The sequence below is a fragment of the Anser brachyrhynchus genome (assembly GCF_964034855.1).
Source record: "Anser brachyrhynchus genome assembly, chromosome: 4".
Taxonomy (NCBI): Eukaryota; Metazoa; Chordata; class Aves; order Anseriformes; family Anatidae; genus Anser; species Anser brachyrhynchus.
Genome location: NC_137698.1, coordinates 12,404,919 through 12,422,346, shown reverse-complemented (window position 1 = coordinate 12,422,346; position 17,428 = coordinate 12,404,919). Strand labels below are relative to the sequence as shown.

The 17,428-nt window shown below is 46.8% G+C and overlaps 2 protein-coding genes across 17 annotated transcripts in view; both read left to right on the top strand.

Moving 5' to 3' along the window:
* LOC308195067 (uncharacterized protein) overlaps positions 1 to 5,342 on the top strand; it is a 1,623,621-nt gene extending 1,618,279 nt beyond the window's left edge. For 14 of the 15 annotated variants that reach the window (XR_013951194.1, XR_013951195.1, XR_013951196.1 and 11 more), the window contains one exon: positions 512 to 5,342. The gene's annotated coding sequence lies outside the window, so the exon portion shown is untranslated. The remainder of the gene's footprint in view (positions 1 to 511) is intronic. The other variant, XR_013951202.1, reaches the window with a different exon arrangement.
* Positions 5,343 to 5,939: 597 nt separating this feature from the next.
* IGFBP7 (insulin like growth factor binding protein 7) overlaps positions 5,940 to 17,428 on the top strand; it is a 21,021-nt gene continuing 9,532 nt past the window's right edge. The window contains exon 1 of one of the 2 annotated variants that reach the window (XM_080591894.1): positions 5,940 to 6,478. In XM_080591894.1, coding sequence (XP_080448020.1) covers positions 6,007 to 6,478 — 472 coding nt within the window. In that variant the 5' untranslated portion in view covers positions 5,940 to 6,006. The remainder of the gene's footprint in view (positions 6,479 to 17,428) is intronic. The other variant, XM_080591893.1, reaches the window with a different exon arrangement.

Here is a 17,428-nt window from a genome sequence, read left to right as displayed (position 1 = left end):
CTGGATGCAGCTGCTCAGCTGAGAATGTTAAACTCCCCCCTGTTCTGTCTTTCATTTCCCTGTAAGACATCACTTTGCTAATACTATATTCCTGCTGATAATTCATATAATCTAAACCTCTGAGAATTTTACAGTACATAGAATACTTAATTAGCCCTCAACACGTTATTAAGCCTGACTCTGACAGTCTAATAAGCATTAGAAGTAGCATATTTTATCAATGAACTATCCCATTACTTATACAAGAAGCTACTGATTAAGTGTACAATATGGTAATGTCATTGAAATGGAAATCTTTATACAGTAATGACTAACATTGTATATTGGCTGCATTCTATAAAATACATTTCGGTTTCTTTTTCTTTTTTCTTGACTACCTATAATCGCTGCTACTTCATGGTACGCTCTGGTACTTAGAACTAATTCTAGTTTCTTTAACTAAATATAAAGAAACAATCAATTCTTGAACTTAAAACACATAATAAACATTTCATTGTTCTCCTATTTTCAGTTAAGTTGTCAATTAATGTGGCATTACAATTTGCATGTTGCCTGAAGGATCAGTGACCTTGTCACCTGTGCTTGTTGCTGCTCTCGTCCACTACGTGAAACCCTATCGAAGTGGAACACAGAGAAATAGCAAAAGGACCACTGTATTCTCCCATGGAATCCACCGTTACTGGATGTTGAGGAGCCTTTTCACACTGCTGTCCAAGGGAAATAACCCATTGACACTAATGGTAACTGGTAAACTATGGGACCAAAAAAGAAGGCATGTACTTAAGGGAATAAAGAAGATCTTGACTCCTCTGACTTTTGGAATGGTCTTGGCTGAGTCATTTCAAGCTTCCAGGTGAAACATTGGTTCTGTTAAGTTAATATGAGCATAGTTCTTTTCCCCTCTGCAATACAGAGAATAATAAAATTTCTCTTCCTTGCCTGGGTTACATAGAGTTCACAGGGCTTTTCAAAAGGGAATTACCAGGCAAGCATCTCATCTCAGCACTCACCTAGGGCCATCAATGCTTTTGAAGTACAAATAGCAGTGATTAAAAAACAGATAAACATTGAGGTGCTAGAAAAAAAAAAAAAACACCACAGTCCAACTAAATGGTCTTAGCATTCAGGCCTTGTCCTAGGGCTTCTTGAGAGAAATTGACTATAGGTGCAGTATTGTTTTCTAATTACAGTGTTTTTTGTATGCCCCAGGAGGGTGCTAGGTGAACTTAGAGCAGCCAGAACAATACATCTTTTGTCTCCCAAAAATCCACTTAGCATGCACCTACTTTTGCCATCACTTCTGCTCTCTCTAGTCAATGCAATCTGAAAATATTCTGAACACCTCGTCTTGCACAGACTGCTCTCCCGACTGATCTACTGTGCTTGCTTTCTGTAAAGGTAAACGTAGATTAAAGGAATGGCTGGAATCCAATCTTTACCTTCTTCAACATTTCAAGTAGATTTATTATCTTCCAACCCCTTCATTTGTCACTGTAATAAATACCTGAAAAGTTAATTCATTAATAGGAATAACCTGAAAGTTTCAGCTTCTTCATCTATTAGCCAGACAGCAATTGTAACTCAAGTAGCAATAAGAGATTGATGAAGAAAGAGTAAATGCCTGAATGACACAGTAAATGTTTTTGAACTCATTTCATCGATGGGTTTTAAGATAATTAATCTTGCATTGTTAATAGCTGGAGATGGACTGATCAAGTTTTGTGTTCTTTGGACATTTCAGCATGAGGCCATTTATGCCTTTTCATTGTGGAAGGGCAATGTGGGGTTAGAATAAGGAAAGTTTGTGAAGGAAATTAAAGTGAATAGATCGTTTTGGATTTATTGGAAAAAAATGCTAGTTTAAGAAACAAACAAACAAAAAAAAAGAGTAATTTGGGTGGGAAGAAGAACATTCACTCTCTCACACTTCTTTGCTTATAAAAAGCATATAGAAGAAGCAGAAAAGTGAATTGTTTTTCTTCCCTTTGTTTCAAGCTGCAAGACTGAAAGCCATGGTGAGCTGCATCATGCATGGCAGTGAAGGAAGGGAAGAGAGGAGAGAAAAAATATTTTTGGGGAAAAATACCGTGCGTTCAAAAACTTATGTTCTCCTCTCCTCTCTTGAAGCACTGGACTGAGAGCTACCTGTTCCAAAGTCCTTAGTAGCTGCAGTCTAGATCTGACTGCAGCTTAACAACGTGGGTCCTGCACTTGGGCCATAACAATCCCATGCTTGGAGAGGAAAGGTGCCTGGCAGAAAAGGACCTGGGGGTGCAAATCCAAATGAGAGAGATTGTGACAGGGGAAGTGGTGATGAGAGACAAGGAGGATATGAAGAATTTAGAGCAGCATCAGGATTCAGTCTTATCACAGGGAGGACAAGAACTAGGAATCCAGTCATGCAGGCCCCACTCCAGGAGGCAGTGAGCCCACAGGGCTTGCCAGACTTGGTAAAAAAAAACCTTTTTTATCCTCTGACTTCATAAACTGGAAAGAGTCAACAGGTTCTTATTGTGAAAATCCTGAAAAGGTATACAGAGAATTTCAAATAGACTGGAAAGATATGCAAGTCCTGTTGAATGCCATCCTCCACCCAGAAGAAAGGATATTAATCCTGGAAAAGACTAATGAAGAAAATGGGAGGGTTAGTGTAAGATAGGGTCCTGAGACAACAGGTGAATAATAACATGAATTGATGGAGTGGACTTACGCCAATCTTCCATTTTGCCTTTCTGCTTGGCCCAGTGGGGAGGGAGATGGAGATTGGGAGACCGCTTTCTGTGTCTCATAAAACATGTCAGGATTTAAACTAACAGCAATTATTTGGGGCTGTTATTTTGGCCTCTAATCATCTCTGTTACCTACCTGGCTGTTACCATTGCTAGCTCACTTGGGCAGTCAGAAGACATTAATCAATGCTTTTAGTGACTTTGGTCACCTGAAGAGAAAACATGATATTGACATAATTTTACCATCTGTCAGACTCTATTAGCCAGGATGTAAAGAATCCTACTTATTTTCCTTCAGCCACTGAAACAGCCTTCAAGCTCTTCAAGCCATTTTTCCACTGCTAAACTTTTCCATTAAATACTGCAGCAGGAGTTGTCTCCACTCCATGTTTTATATAAAGAAGAAGAACAACAAAAATGAAAAAAAATCTAAACCCACACCCTCATAGAAACACAACTAGCACGAAGAAGGCTTAATGAAAACTGAAAACCCGCAGTAAATTAAACATTAATTGCCATGAATTGCTTCACCCATAGCGAAAACTACTGATGCAGTGGCATGTTTATTTCAGGAAGGATCATTAATGGGACTGATGGTGGTGGAGTGCAGAAAACATTGAATTGCATAGCGTTTGAGAATTTAACGTGCCTCATTGTAAACACAGCCTTGATAAAAGCACTTACTGAAAATAGAACTAATACGCAGCAACACTTACATCCTGACATAGCATATTAGAATAGCGTGTTGTTTATGTGCTACAGGCTGGTTACAGCTGACTCTGTAACACTAATGGATTTTGCTTATCGGTTTGAGTTTCACTAACTTCTATTCCTGTCCTTGAATATGAATTAATTCTCTTCTGAAGTGTTCTTTGGGGAGTACAGTCACAAGTGTCTTGGCCCAGACTGCACTGATGGCCCTGAATGTTTATGACCAGCCTCACCTAGGGCCTTTGTCTACACCCTGCCCACAGTTACAGGGGCTCCTGTAATTGAGTTTTATCCTGGTCCCTCCCTCCTGCCCTGAATTGTGTTTGAGGAGGACTGGTCCCCGGACCCTTGACTTGGACCCTGACTTGTGGACTGATGTTGGACCTGCCTCAGGCTTTAGTTTCAACACCATGATTAAAAGCTGATATGCAAAATTCACATAGAAGTTTAACACTTACTACACTTTACTTATTTCTTATTTTCGTATTCTTATACTTTAACACTTATTCACATTACAGACTTTTACAAAGAAGATAGTGGCATGTGCGTTTTGAAGGTAGATTGCTTCTAAATCATCACTTTTGGGTAGTTTCCCTTAAATAATAAGACTGTAGTATAAAGTACCCATTTACTGTTTTTTAGAGTACATATAAATGGCTGTCAGATTAAGGACAGTGAAAATTAAATATTCCATATGAAGTCTAGCCCACATTAAGAGAGCATAATTGGAAAACTATCTCAATTTTTTTCCTCATCATTTTTGCAATTAATAAAATTATTGCTATAATGTAAGAAAGCAATCTTTCAAAGTAGCTTAAATAATGTAAAACAGTGTTACTAAAGTTGGTTTGCTGTTCAGTGTGTTGTGATGCAAACAACTGCCATCATTTCATAGGGAGACTGGATGTTGCTGTGTGCTGGGAAATTCATATAATGAGTACTAGCAGTGGGAATGAGACCTGTACAGTCTCATCTTCAGCGGTCTGTACTGGGCCCTGACTAGACAGACCTGCAGTCTGCCCCAGTAGAGCTGGTTTAGGTTTGATCTTCAACTGGTGACTATGGGTGTGCTGCTCTATGTCAGAAGTGGATCCTCCTGCTTGGTCTGATCCTTCAAACCATAATTAATCCAATTCCACTGTTCCTACAAAATGACTAGGACACTTGTATTAATGGCTGATAAAGATTCACATTTCATGTTTCCTTGCTTAAATATCTTGCAGTCATTAAAGTGGAAAGAGCTCCAGATAGAATAGAATAGTTTGGGTGGAAGGGACCTTCAAAGATCATTGAGTCTAAGTGCCTCACCCCTTGAGAGCTAACCAAAAGTCAAAGCCTATTAATGAGGGTATTATGTCTTCAACAGTGACAGGCACAGGGCATCAATCACCTCTCTAGAAAGCCTGTCCCAGCAAATTCCAGCCTTATAGTAAAGAAATTTTTCCAGATGTTCAGTCTGAACCTCCACTGACACAGCTTTGGGCCAATCCCACACATCCTGTGAGCGGCACTTTGCACTTCCCCTCCTCAGAAAGCTGTAGAGAGCAATGAAGTTGCCTGTTAGCCTTCTTTTCTCCAGACTAGACAAACCAAGTGTCCTCAGCCTCTCGTCCTAGGAGAAGCCCATCCATCTGTTGCATCTCTCACTGGATGTCCTAGTGTTTCACAGAAAGGCACAAATGTCTCTTCTCTTGTTCACAGTGATGGGTGCGAAACGTGCACTTCAACAGCTGCTCTCCCACGTTCTGCCATTTATCCGTGTGTTGCTCATGCTGCAAAGTTCAATGAATGCATGAGAGCACGAGCTGCAAAGGTACACTAGAGGTCCCTCTGCACACAAGTATGAGCTAATGTGTCCTCACAAGAGGGGAAAGGGGCTCCATGCTGAGGTAAGTGAATGAAGGGGAAAAAAAAGGGATCGACATTTCCTTTTCTTTTCCTTTCCTTTCCTTTCCTTTCCTTTCCTTTCCTTTCCTTTCCTTTCCTTTCCTTTCCTTTCCTTTCCTTCCCTTCCCTTCCCTTTCCTTCCCTTCCCTTCCCTTCCCTTCCCTTCCCTTCCCCTTCCCCTTCCCCTTCCCCTTCCCCTTCCCCTTCCCCTTCCCCTTCCCCTTCCCACTACATTTTCCTCCTGCCAAGCACACCACTGACTGCAGGTCAGAAAGGTTTGCCACTGCCTTTCCTGTGCTTTGCTGCCCAGAAGGCACCAGGGCTTGTACCACTCTGACCCCAAGGCATTTTTGCATCCCGCGGAGGATGTGCCAGCGAAGTGGCAGCAGACAGAGGCAGAGAACGTTGTCCCAAGCACGACGAGACACGCGGCAGCTCCGCTTTTCTCTCTTTCCCCCGTTCCTGCAGGAAACCAACCCACCGCGGCCCCTCCCGCAGCCCCTGTCAGGGCGGCCCCCAAAATGGCGGCGGCACCGAGGAGCCGCCGGGCCAGCACCAGGGGGCCGGGGCCGGGGCCGGCCGGGGGGCCGGCGGCGCTGAGGGGCCGGCCGCCGCCGAGGGAGGAGTTTCCCCGGCCGCGGCTTAAGCCGGTGCCGGGGGAAGGCGGCGCCGTGCCGCGATGCCGTCCGCGGTGCTGCTGGCGGCGGCGCTGCTGGCGCCCGCCCTCTCCGCGGCGGCATCGGGGGGCTGCGGGCCGTGCGAGGCGGAGAAGTGCCCGGCGCTGCCGCCGCGGGGCTGCCCGCTGGGGCGGGTGCGGGACGCCTGCGGCTGCTGCTGGCAGTGCGGGCGCGGCGAGGGCGAGGCGTGCGGCGGCTTTGGCGGGGGGCGCTGCGCCGCCGGGCTCGAGTGCGTGAAGAGCCGCAAGCGCCGCAAGGCCAAGGGCGGCCCGGAGCCGGGCGCTGGCCCCGCTGCCCTCTCCGCCGCCGCCGCCGCCCCGGTGGGCGTGTGCCTGTGCAAGAGCCGCTACCCGGTGTGCGGCAGCGACGGGCTGACCTACGGCAGCGGCTGCCAGCTCCGAGCCGCCAGCCTGCGGGCACAGAGCCGCGGGGAGCCGGCCATCACCCAGCGCAGCAAGGGAGCCTGCGAGCAAGGTGCGGGGTCGCGGTAACGGGGCGGTGCGGGCAGCGCCTCTCGGGAGGAGGCGGCTTGTTTTATCATCCCGCTTCTTCCAGCAGCTCCGTGACGGCTCAGGGCGCGGCCCGGGACCCTGAATCCCTTGCCTGAATCCCTTAGGAGAAACTAACTAACTAACTAACTAACTAAGGAGTTGCTTCGCAGCTGTGCCTAGCCACACCACTGGTGTGCAGTAAATAGAAATTAACATCAAGCACCTCGGTATGCGTAAGGATGCCCAAGGGATTGTCCTCCTCCTGTAGCTACCTGCTGCTCGAGATCAGACAGCCGCATCTGCTTCCCGAGGGCATCTCGTGCTGGGTAGTTCATGTGTTTGTAGATGGAGCTTTGGGAATGTGGCGTGGTTTTGGCTGGGACAGAGCTTATTTCCTTCGCAGGGGCTACGTTTTGGATTTTTGATGAGAATAGTGGCGATAATACACTGATGTTTTTAGCTGTTGCAGAGCAGCGTTTGCATAGCACCAAGGACTTTTCTGCCCGGCCAGCAAGGAGACTGGGGGTGCACCAGAAGCTGACCCCAACTGGCCAAAGGGATATTCCACATCATATGGCATCATGCTGAACAATTGTATGGGGTGGTTGGCCTGGGTGGGTGTGCCACTGCTTGGGATCAAGCTGGGCATCGGTCAGCAGGTGGTGAGCAATTGCATTGTGCGTCACTTGCTTTGTATATTCTTTTTATTATTATTATTTTCCCCTTCATTTTCTGTCCTACTAGGCTGTCTTTATCTCAACCCATGACCTTTTAATTTTTTTTTTTTTTTTTTTTTTTTTTTTGCTTGGATGCTCTCCCTCATCCCACTGGGGAATGGGGGAGAAGAACAGCTGTGTGGTGCTTAGTGCCTACTGGGTTAAGCCACAACCATCCTTTTTGTACCCGGTGTGGGGCCCAAAGGGTTGAGACAACGACACATCTGACCAGGTCATCTTAAAACAAGACTGTTAAAAGCATTAGATCAGTTTAATAGTTGCTGATCACAATGTTGTGGGTTGGTTTCTTTTTGCTTTTGGGTTTGTTGTGTTTGGTCTCAGAATTGCGTTGTATAGCACATTACTTAGTGCATGTTTTCGGTGTTGTGCTGTTCACCTCTGGGGGCTGGTTTAATGTTACCATATTGCTGTGCTGTGTAACGCTGGTTTGTTAGACTGGGGGAGAGAATTGAAGCAGAAAAACAAAAAAAAATGTAGAAGCTCGTGGCTTGAGATAAAGACAGCTTAATAGGACAGAAAAGGAAGAGAAAATATAATAGTTATAAAACCACCTTAAATGGATTTGAGAAGGAGGCCTAGTCATGTGAAGCTGCCTAAATTTGGTGTAAGACTTCAGACAAGCCCCAGAAATACAAAGAAATGTAGTCAGTCTTCCTTGGTTTCCAGCTGGGGTGGAACCACAAAGCCCTGCTTTTCACAGTCGCAGATACTTTGCCTGTGGCTTACGAGTTAGGATGTTGTGACAAAGGGGATGAGCCATCCAGAGCAGGATTTGGCAGAGGAAGTTTGCAAGCAGTGAGAAAGAAATGTTCTGATTAAACGGATATGAAAAGTCACAGGAATTCAGAGCCAGTGTTATTGTCACTGGCTTACTTTGGTTTGCAATTAAAGCAGGTGGTGGCATTCCTCTGAATCACACGTAGCAGTTTGTGCTCGCAACATTTTTGATAAGGGTTGCATCCTAGCAGGAGCTCAGTTCTTCCCAAGCTTTTGCTTAGGGACAGTGCTCTAGAAGGAAATGGTTCTACTGTGGAGCTTGAGCCAGGCAGTTAGGGGAGGGGATTTTGCCAGGAAGCCAGGGGAGGCAGCATGACATACCAACCATTTACTGAACGTCTCAAGGGCAATATTTCAGCACCAGTACCGTTTTGGTAGAGGAGTAATTTTAGAAGCACAGTATGTGGAGGGTGACAACCTCCCCCTCCTCATTCGCTTTTTTTCCCACAACTCGAGCCAAGTATATCTTGAAAAGCAATGTTTCTGAAACTCGCAAGGAAAGCAGTAAGGTTAGTGAAGGATTGGGTTGCTGCTTAAATGCCCTGTGTCGCTTTTGACAAACCTTGTGCAAAACATCAGATTTAGATGTTAGCTGGAAATATTGTGTTAGAGTATTAACCCCTAGAGGGAACAATATACCGAGAACCAAAGCAAGTTAGCATGGGAGAAGACTGCTCTACTGCATACTCAGTAGAGCATTAGCACGGGTACATGGAACAAAGGTCTCACTGCCCAGTTCTGCAGCAGAACAAATCTTTCCAGATGGGAGATCCACTTTTCTGGATTTCTTAAAGGGACAAAAAAAAAAAAAGAAAAGCTGCATTTCTAGCATGCAGTCTGTGGTCTATCAGGCTTGTGTCCTTTGGGGCAACAGAGAGCAGCCATGCAAGTCTGAGAAGAGGTCCAGAAAAGCATGTTTAGAGCAGCAGGTCCTGACTGTTCAGAGTTTTTGTTTGTTTTGTTTTGTTTTGTTTAGGTGTAACAGGGAGGGCTTGTTTTGGTTTAGCTTTGCTTGTTTGTCCATCCTATTTGAAAGCTCGTCCTGGGCAGGAGGAAATGGAGAGCTGTGACTGCTGTTGGCCTTCATTGTCGTCAGCAGGAAGGGAGGCAGCTGGAGATGGGGCAGACAGCAGAAGAAAGGAATGCAGCTGGGAATGATTAGATGCTCCTCTTCACCCACCCTAGCTCTGCAGCATGCTAAGAGGGGGCGGAAAGGCAGGAGACAGGACACAGATAGGTGCAAGTAGGTCTAACGCCGCCTTTTCTTCATTCGTGCAACTGTTAGCCCAAATTTCACCTCCCAAGGAGGGTGGGAGTGAATCTTACCACAGCCTCTTCTTCTGCCTTAAAACACATGCTCTGAGACACGGTGATCAGCCACAGGCACTTAAATGGCTGGGGATCCTATTCCTACTTTAACTGAGAGAAGTATTACAGAGCAAACTTTTGTCTCTGTCATGTGGCCAATTTTTTTGCGTGATAAAGGTCAATTTGCACAGTAGTGTCCAACAAAATGTCCCAGACGTTAAAATGCACAGGAAGTACCACTTGTATACTTACAGTGGATTTCAGAGAGATTATTGGAGAGATTACAAAGCAACCTAGAAGAAAAGAGCTAATTTTAGAGGAAATTACATAAGGCTTAACATGCAAAATACTACTTAAGACACACACATTTTTTAATAGATTAATTTCCAGGGGGATAAAAAAAAAAGTTCATTAAAATGCTGTTTGATAAAGTCGGCAAAATACAAGTCCAGCTGAGCTTTCTATATTGTTTATAGTGCCTATCACATGGTTTCCTGTGCAATGCTCTGCAGTTTTTGCTTGCTAAGAGGTACTGCCCAACAACTGGGAACAACCTGGATGTTTCTTTGTTGTTAAATAGCATAAGCAAGGAGCCATTCCTTGGCTCTACCTAATTTGCTTAGACCTTTCCTCGGGATTCTCTTTCTTCTGCTTGTTTTCCAGACCTCTCTAATCTGTTACCTATGTCCTTTGTACAAAAACAAAGGGAACCCATATTGGTATTTCCAGAGCAGCCAAAAATTCCAGCTGGAGGGCAAAGAAAGTTGCTTGAGAAGAGTTTGAAAGGATGGAAATAACCCACTTCATACCGGTGCTTGGCAGGTGCGAGGATCCAGCCAGCTTTTGCTGGGGTGGGTTGCACAAGGGCAGGACCACTGAGAAGGGCTGAAGAAGAGACATTCTTGATGGCTGGGGAGCCCACGGAGAGATTCCCAACTCTTTAATGCCACATGGCTGCTCCCATTGCTGTGTAGTCAGGGCATGCATTTGCTGGGGATGAGCAGCCAGTGACACCATGGTGCTCCTCGTGCTGTGCCCTCATGAGCACTCTCAGATGTCTCTGATTTTGTCCCACTCTGTCAGGGAGCTGCTACCACACTTCTTCCTTACCCGTGCCCCTTTGTAACTAATCCCAGTCCTGAGGCCGTGCAGGAGATGGATGTGGTGAAGTTTTCCAGCATTGCCTTTAAATGGATTGGATCTATTTGCTCTTTGCTCTCTGCACGTTCATATTAATAGCTATGCTGGGGTCTGCTGCCAGCTCTGGCAGTGAGGACAGGCTCACAGACAAACCAGAAGCCTGCCAGCAGGACAGGCACAGGAAATCAGGTGTGCTAACTCCAGTGTTCTCCATGGCGTGAGGATAGGCCTTGGTGGCAGCCAGGCAGCTGACCTCTGTGGCCACTCAGATGGCGTCACCCGGGTGTGCATGGATGCTAAGAAGAGACTTTTACAGAATTGGTGGCTTCTTTAAATTTTGACTGAATTTAATTTTTTAGTGCATGCGCTATTCATGCATACCTGTTTACAGGTAGCCAGGGCCCAAGGCAGAATGACCGTGGTACCTAGTGTCATGCAAAGCCCCCTGCCACAAGGAATTAGTCGCATGACTTGGCTCAAGACAGGCAGAACAAACCCTTAAACTACCAACTTCCATCAAAAAGCTACAAGTTTTTTTTTGCTTGATGATCTTTCTGAGCTGATAAATACCAGGCACACGCTTCTTGCTCAAGCAATGCAAGCATGGACAGATCTCCCTGAGTTACCCTTATCATTAGCTACCAGCAGATACCTGCTTCAAGGAGCATGTTGTGAATGCTGGAAATACTGATGAAGTTGCCTTATTACAGCCCAAGGGCCTTGTGGTTTAAAATCCCTGATGCTTGTTCCAACAGGGTTTGAACGTCCAGGTTGCTTTGCCATGACTGTCAAGGCTTTGTCTTTATTTTACAATCCCGTCTCCATCCCAACTGGAAGCCAATTTCCCATTCTTGCACAGACACAGTGTAACACAAAGCAGCTCATGGTGGACATCAGAGAACAGTGTTTTACTGTCAGGAAATTGGTGCTGGTTTGTACCTAGCTACAAATACTTCATGGAGGTAGAAACTCAGGGCCTCTCTGGGTGATGGGTAGGTATGCCAGCATCCCAAGGAGCTTGCTTTATTAATGTTGATCTGAACATGGCTTGCATCTCAGTTGTCCCGTGAAAGTTCTTTCCCAGCATTGGGAACGTGCAGAGGTTTGGCCCATCCCACAGGCTGCAGCGCTTCCAAGGAAGTGCCTGCCCCCTCCTTCAGCCTCCACAGTGGTTTTGTTTACATGTGTTTGAACACAGCTGGAAAGCTGTGCAGAGAAAAGGATCTGGGGGTGTTGGTCGATGCTCACCTGAACATGAGCCGGCAGTGTGCCCAGGTGGCCAAGAAGGCCAACGGCATCCTGGCTTGTGTCAGGAATAGTGCAGCCAGCAGGAGCAGGGAGGTGATCGTCCCCCTGTGCTCTGCTCTGGTGAGGCTGCACCTCGAGTACTGTGTTCAGCTTCGGGCCCCTCACTACAAGAAGGACATCGAGGCCCTGGAGCGTGTCCAGAGAAGGGCTACGAAGCTGGTGAAGGGCCTGGAGCACAAGTCCTGTGAGGAGCGGCTGAGGGAGCTGGGGGTGTTTGGTCCGGAGAAGAGGAGGCTCAGGGGAGACCTCATTGCTCTTTACAACTACTTGAAAGGAAGTTGTGGGGAGCTGGGGGTCAGCCTCTTCTCACAGGTAACTAGTGATAGGACTAGAGGGAATGGCCTCAAGTTGTGCCAGGGGAGGTTCAGGTTGGAAATGAGGAGACATTTCTTCTCAGAAAGAGCAGTCAGGCATTGGAATGGGTTGCCCAGAGAGGTGGTGGAGTCACCGTCCCTGGGGGTATTCAAGGAAAGGTTGGACATGGTGCTTGGGGACATGGTTTAGTGGGTGACAGTGGTGGTAGGGGGATGGTTGGACCAGAAGATCTTGGAGGTCTTTTCCAACCGTGATGATTCTGTGATTCTACCTAGAGGGAAGATATCTTGGGTGAGCCAGCAGGCCTTTGTATAGGAAAAATTAGGCCAAGCAGGACCAGGAGAGAAATTCTTTTAAACCTGACTGTAACCAGCACTAAAGAATATATGGTTTGGGGATATCCCAGTTGGTGGAGCTGAGCTGTCCCCCAGAGGGGTGAGTTTTTGGCTTGCCAGAAGCCCAGGGAGCATCCATCCTAGAAAGTTTTTGTTTGTTTTGTTTTGTTTTTTAGGGTGCCTACTGCCAGCTCTGGGGCTCAGGAGAAGGTGGATGCAAGCTTTCTCTGCTGTCTACAGGACTTAAAAATGAGCTGACAGGTGTAGGATCATGGCTGTCAGGTTCTTGTGGAGACTGACAGCACCAGGGGCAAATACATGGAACATATTGCAGGGATGCAATAGGGTTCAGTATGCCCCTTGCTTTTCCAGCACATGCGATTTTGAGTTTTCATGGCTGAAGTTTTATGCTTGTGTTTTTAAAAACCATCTACAACCTTGGGTTTTTCCACTGTTCCAGCATAGGTCCTTAATTTCCCTTTACAATGCATTTAGTTATGTGAAAAGTCTTCTGGTTCACTGGAGCTTAATACAGTTTGAGTTTTTATGGTTACTGTGCTAAAATCTTATCAGGGAAGCTGTTTAATATATTACTCAACAGCTCAGAGCATGTTCACTGGCACACTTCTAGGAAAGCACCAGTATACCTGGAACTCTGCAACACTTCCACTATCCAAGGAGATCCTGTATTTTTTACTTGTCTTCATTCACGGTCATTGTAGAAAATTAGAATTCACTAGGAAGGAATGACTTTGGATCAGCAAATTCCTCTCCATGTTTGTTTTTTCTGCTGTTGGAAAGGCATGCCGTGTTTAAAAAAAAAAAATTAAAAGGAATTTAATCCATTGTTGGGCTGAGGTTCATTGAGGTTCATACTAAATAGGAGATTATCAAGTAATAAGTCTAATCAGGTTCGACTTCTGAAAGCCCTGCTTGCTTTAGCATGAATAAATGCTGCCATGCCTAGTTTCCATGTCTCCCAGCTCTCACAGTGCAAGCTTTTCATACTCTTTCCTGTTTCACATCTCCCTAACAAAAAAGCTTTTGGAAGGAGGCAAGTCTGTATTTTGCTTATGCAAAAGCCATGTCCTTTCTGCTCTACAGCATGTTCTGCATCATCTTAGCATGCTGTATGGCACCAAAACAGCTTAGCCTGTGGCTTGCAAGCCCTGATTAGTGACAGGGGCATCCTCAACAGATGGTTAATGGAGCTGTCTCCTAGTTCTCCCTGTCTTGTTGCAGTGCACTGCCACAAACATACCCTAGTGCTTTTTGCAACTCTTTGCTATTGGCACGCTAAAGGGAGCAGCACAGGGTGGTGTGCTATGATGAAGCTGGGACGAATGAAATACTGGGCTGAGCACGTTCTCCTGTCCTTAGCAGACAGACACTGAGCTACTGTTTAGCCCTTATCTTGCCTTGCGTTAGCTTGCAGTCCTCCTGCCATAATGACAGCTTTCTCAATAAAATAGCCAAGGTCACACAGAGAGAAGAGGGGAAGCCAGGGCCAGGAGGAGAGGGAATAAAGAAGTTTCTTGATAGAGCTTGTCCAAGCGGGTCTAGGATAAAAAACAAATACACATCAGGCCATGGCTGTGAAGCAGCAAAGGTGTTTGCAGAATGCTGATGTATGTTTGACACTGGGGACAGCACACATGAGAGACTGACAAGAGAGGGGGAAAGGGTAAGGCAGTTGTTAGACATTGGCTTATGGCACTCTGTTAGCAAGGCCTTTTTCTTGTCTCTTCAGAGGTCTTGGCCTTTCCCCTTCATGCAACAGGGAGCACAGACACCTTTTGATGTTTCCAGAGCCAAGTTTGGTTATAAGCTTGCAACCGAGCTTCAGAGTGACCTCAGCAACACTGGCCTACCCATTACTTCAGCTTCAAAATTTGCATTGCATTTAGGATGCTGAATGCAGCAAGGTACTGTATGTGGCATGAGGCATGCAGAATTGAAGCCATTTCTCTGAGTGTAACACTGGAGCCAGTGCAGCCCTATCATCCTGTTCGTTAGGTGAAAAATGGATTAAGGTTTTCTTCTTGGCAGTAATTCCACCCCAGGTGTGAACTACTAAGCAGGACTGATATGGAGCCACATAAAGGTCGTGCCCAGGGTCTCTATATTAGAATCATTGAATCATAGACTCCTTTAGGTTGGAAAAGACCTCTGGGATAATCAAGTCCAACCATTAACCTAGCACTGCCAAGTCTACCACTAAACCATATCCCTAAGCACCACAGCTGCACATCTTCTGAATGCCTCCAGGGATGGTGACTCAACCACTTCCCTGGGCAGCCTGTTATAATGCCTCACAACCCTTTCAGTGAAGAAGTGTTTCCTAATACCCAACCTAAACCTCCCCTGGTGCCACTCAAGGCCATTTCCTCATGTGCCGTTGCTTGTTGCAATAATATTGTTTGTTGGAGAAGAGACCGACCTCCACCTCTCTACAGCCTCCTTTGAGGTAGTTGTACAGAGCAGTAAGGTATCTCCCCTGAGCTTCCTTTTCTTTATGCTAAGTAAGTCCAGTTCCCTCAGCTGCTCCTCACAAGACTTGTTCTCTAGACCCTTTGCAAGCTTCATTGCCCTTCTTTGGACACACTCCAGCACTTCTGTTCCCTTTTTGTAGTGAGGGGCCCAAAGCTGAACACAGTATTTGAGGTGCAGCCTCACCAGAGCAGAGTACAGGGGGACGATCACCTCCCTGGTCCTGCTGGCCACACTACTCCTGATATAAACCAGGATGCCGTTGGCCTTCTTGGCCACTACTGGCTGTATCAGTCTGTGCTCCATACTGAGTCTGGTAGGATGGAAAGCAGGAGATCCATGGCAGGTGTTGTCCCAGCCCCTGGGACATCTCAGTCAGTCGCAGTGGCTGAGAATCACTAGGCTGAGAGCAACTGAGAGGGAACATGGGGAAGGGCAGACAGTGCTCACGCTTCCCACCCGCTGTTGGCTCTCAGAGCTTTGCCTTGGGAAGGAGCAGCTAAGGGCCTCTAAGGTAGAATTAGCAGGCGCTGCTTACAGAAGGTTTCCCCTTCTCCATATAAAGCAATTTTGAAGGGAAAATATTTTCCCAGCGATTTAAGAGACTGTAGTGGGTCTATAGCCAGGCTTGCCATAGCCTGAGTAGGTGAAAACTGTCTAGCTTTTGCTTTGATTTGTTGTCTGAGTTTTTCCAGTCTGTGTTTTATCTGGGACTGCAACAAGGCAATGCAGCCCTTGGGAAGGCTGGCTGGGAACCAGGCTGACACCCACGCAAGCTTCAGCATGTAGTACACTTCTTGATATTTTTCTGGTCAGGACTTCATACACACCCCTGAGTGCCACAGCCTACCCAGCGGTGCTTAGTGCTGGGCCTGGTTTTGTCTGTAGTTACCTACCTGCAACCTCTGATTTTATCAAAGGAGTTGTTGCTTGCTGGTATATGATTTGTGTGTGTGTGCTATAATGAAGCCTGGGTCCTTTAGTCTTAAAGAATTTGGATGTTTTGTTCAAAGGCAGAAGCATGCAGGAAGAGGGAGTGTCTCTGACTGGATTCCCTGCTGAGGCCCAGCCTGCCCGCACATGTGATCTCTGCTTTCTGACAAGATTGTTGGCACTTGCCGTGGAAGACCAAGAATTGAAAAGGCTGAATTGCTCCGTGTTGAAAAGCATGTGATTTTTAAGGTGTTCCTGTGATGTTGTCATTCCTGGGAGAACCATTTTTGAGGCTTCTGTGAAGGCGTGGCGGCCTCACAGTCTGTTCTGCCTGAGCTCGGAGCAGCTTCTCGCAATGTGGGGCAGGGTGGTTTTGCCTCTGCTGTGACCAGATGCTTCACCCTCCATGGTTGTAGACACGTCTGTGTTCCTAAGGGGAAGGGCTGTGGGCCTGGACACCACAGAGAGATCAGCTAGGAGCAGCTAACCCCGAGCTGTGATGGACCATCCTTGCGGTGTGAGCAGGGGGCATATGGGTGGGCTGGGAGCTGACAGGCAGAGGTCTGGCATCTCAGCGTGGTGAGCAGAGAAGAGGTACCTGGGACGAGTATGCTAACTGGTAGCCTCGCGGAGGAAGTCACGGGCTCTGCCACATGCTGCTTGTGCAGAAAAGCAACTAAACAGTAATTCCTCTCTGACTGCTGGCACAATACAGATCGTCGGCTCCTTGTGATCTGCAGGAAAAAACAAGCCTGCCATATTCAGGCTCCTCTCCCAGGTGAATGAGCACACAGTCTCTGTAAATAAGCCCCTTTCCTGGCCAGGGAGAGCTATTTGTCTTGCAAACAGTGGGCAGAGCAGCTGGGAAGTGCCTGTGGAGAGCAGCTGATCTCTGTCAACAGTCTGCGGTGTCCTGTCAAAGCTTCTGCACATTCAGGGCAAGTACCACGAGGGAAACCCCAAACATCGTAGGGCCCCTGGGTCAGTCTCTGGCAGGGGGCAGAGACCGCTCAGCCAGGTTGATGTCTCTGTCATCTGGGGCTGGATTCTGCTCTTGGTGACCATTTTCATAAGCAGGTACAACCTGCAAGTAACCAGCCCAAAGGAAGCAGACAGAGAAAGGTTCCCCTTTGTGGGCAGTGCTGCAACTACAGCAGCACGACCTTTAGGATGCAGGATGTAAGATGAGGGCCAGAGAGGATTCTTGCTGTCTGAAATCAACTCTTTTGCTCTCTAAGGGGTAGGCTTGTTTCCAGTTCTATTGAACAACGCGTGGTGGCCTTGCTCCCTACACAAGGTCCCCTGAACAGGAGGGGTCACTTGCAAGGCGGAATGTGCACACATCATCTGAATTCCCGGGAAGGCTCAGGCATCTCCTGTTGTTGCAGGTTCCCACGTTCCCTGCCCATCTCCAGGGTAGAAGCTACTTGGGGGGGTTTGTGGGAGAGATCACAATGTTGTGGGGGTCTAGCTACTGCTGTATTGCTGTGGTCTGTTGTGATTTTACTTAAAATTTGTTGACTTGTTGGCCTTTCTCATTTATTTTTAGTGGAGGAAAAAGCCCAGCTCTAGAGTTTTGGAAGTCTGGAT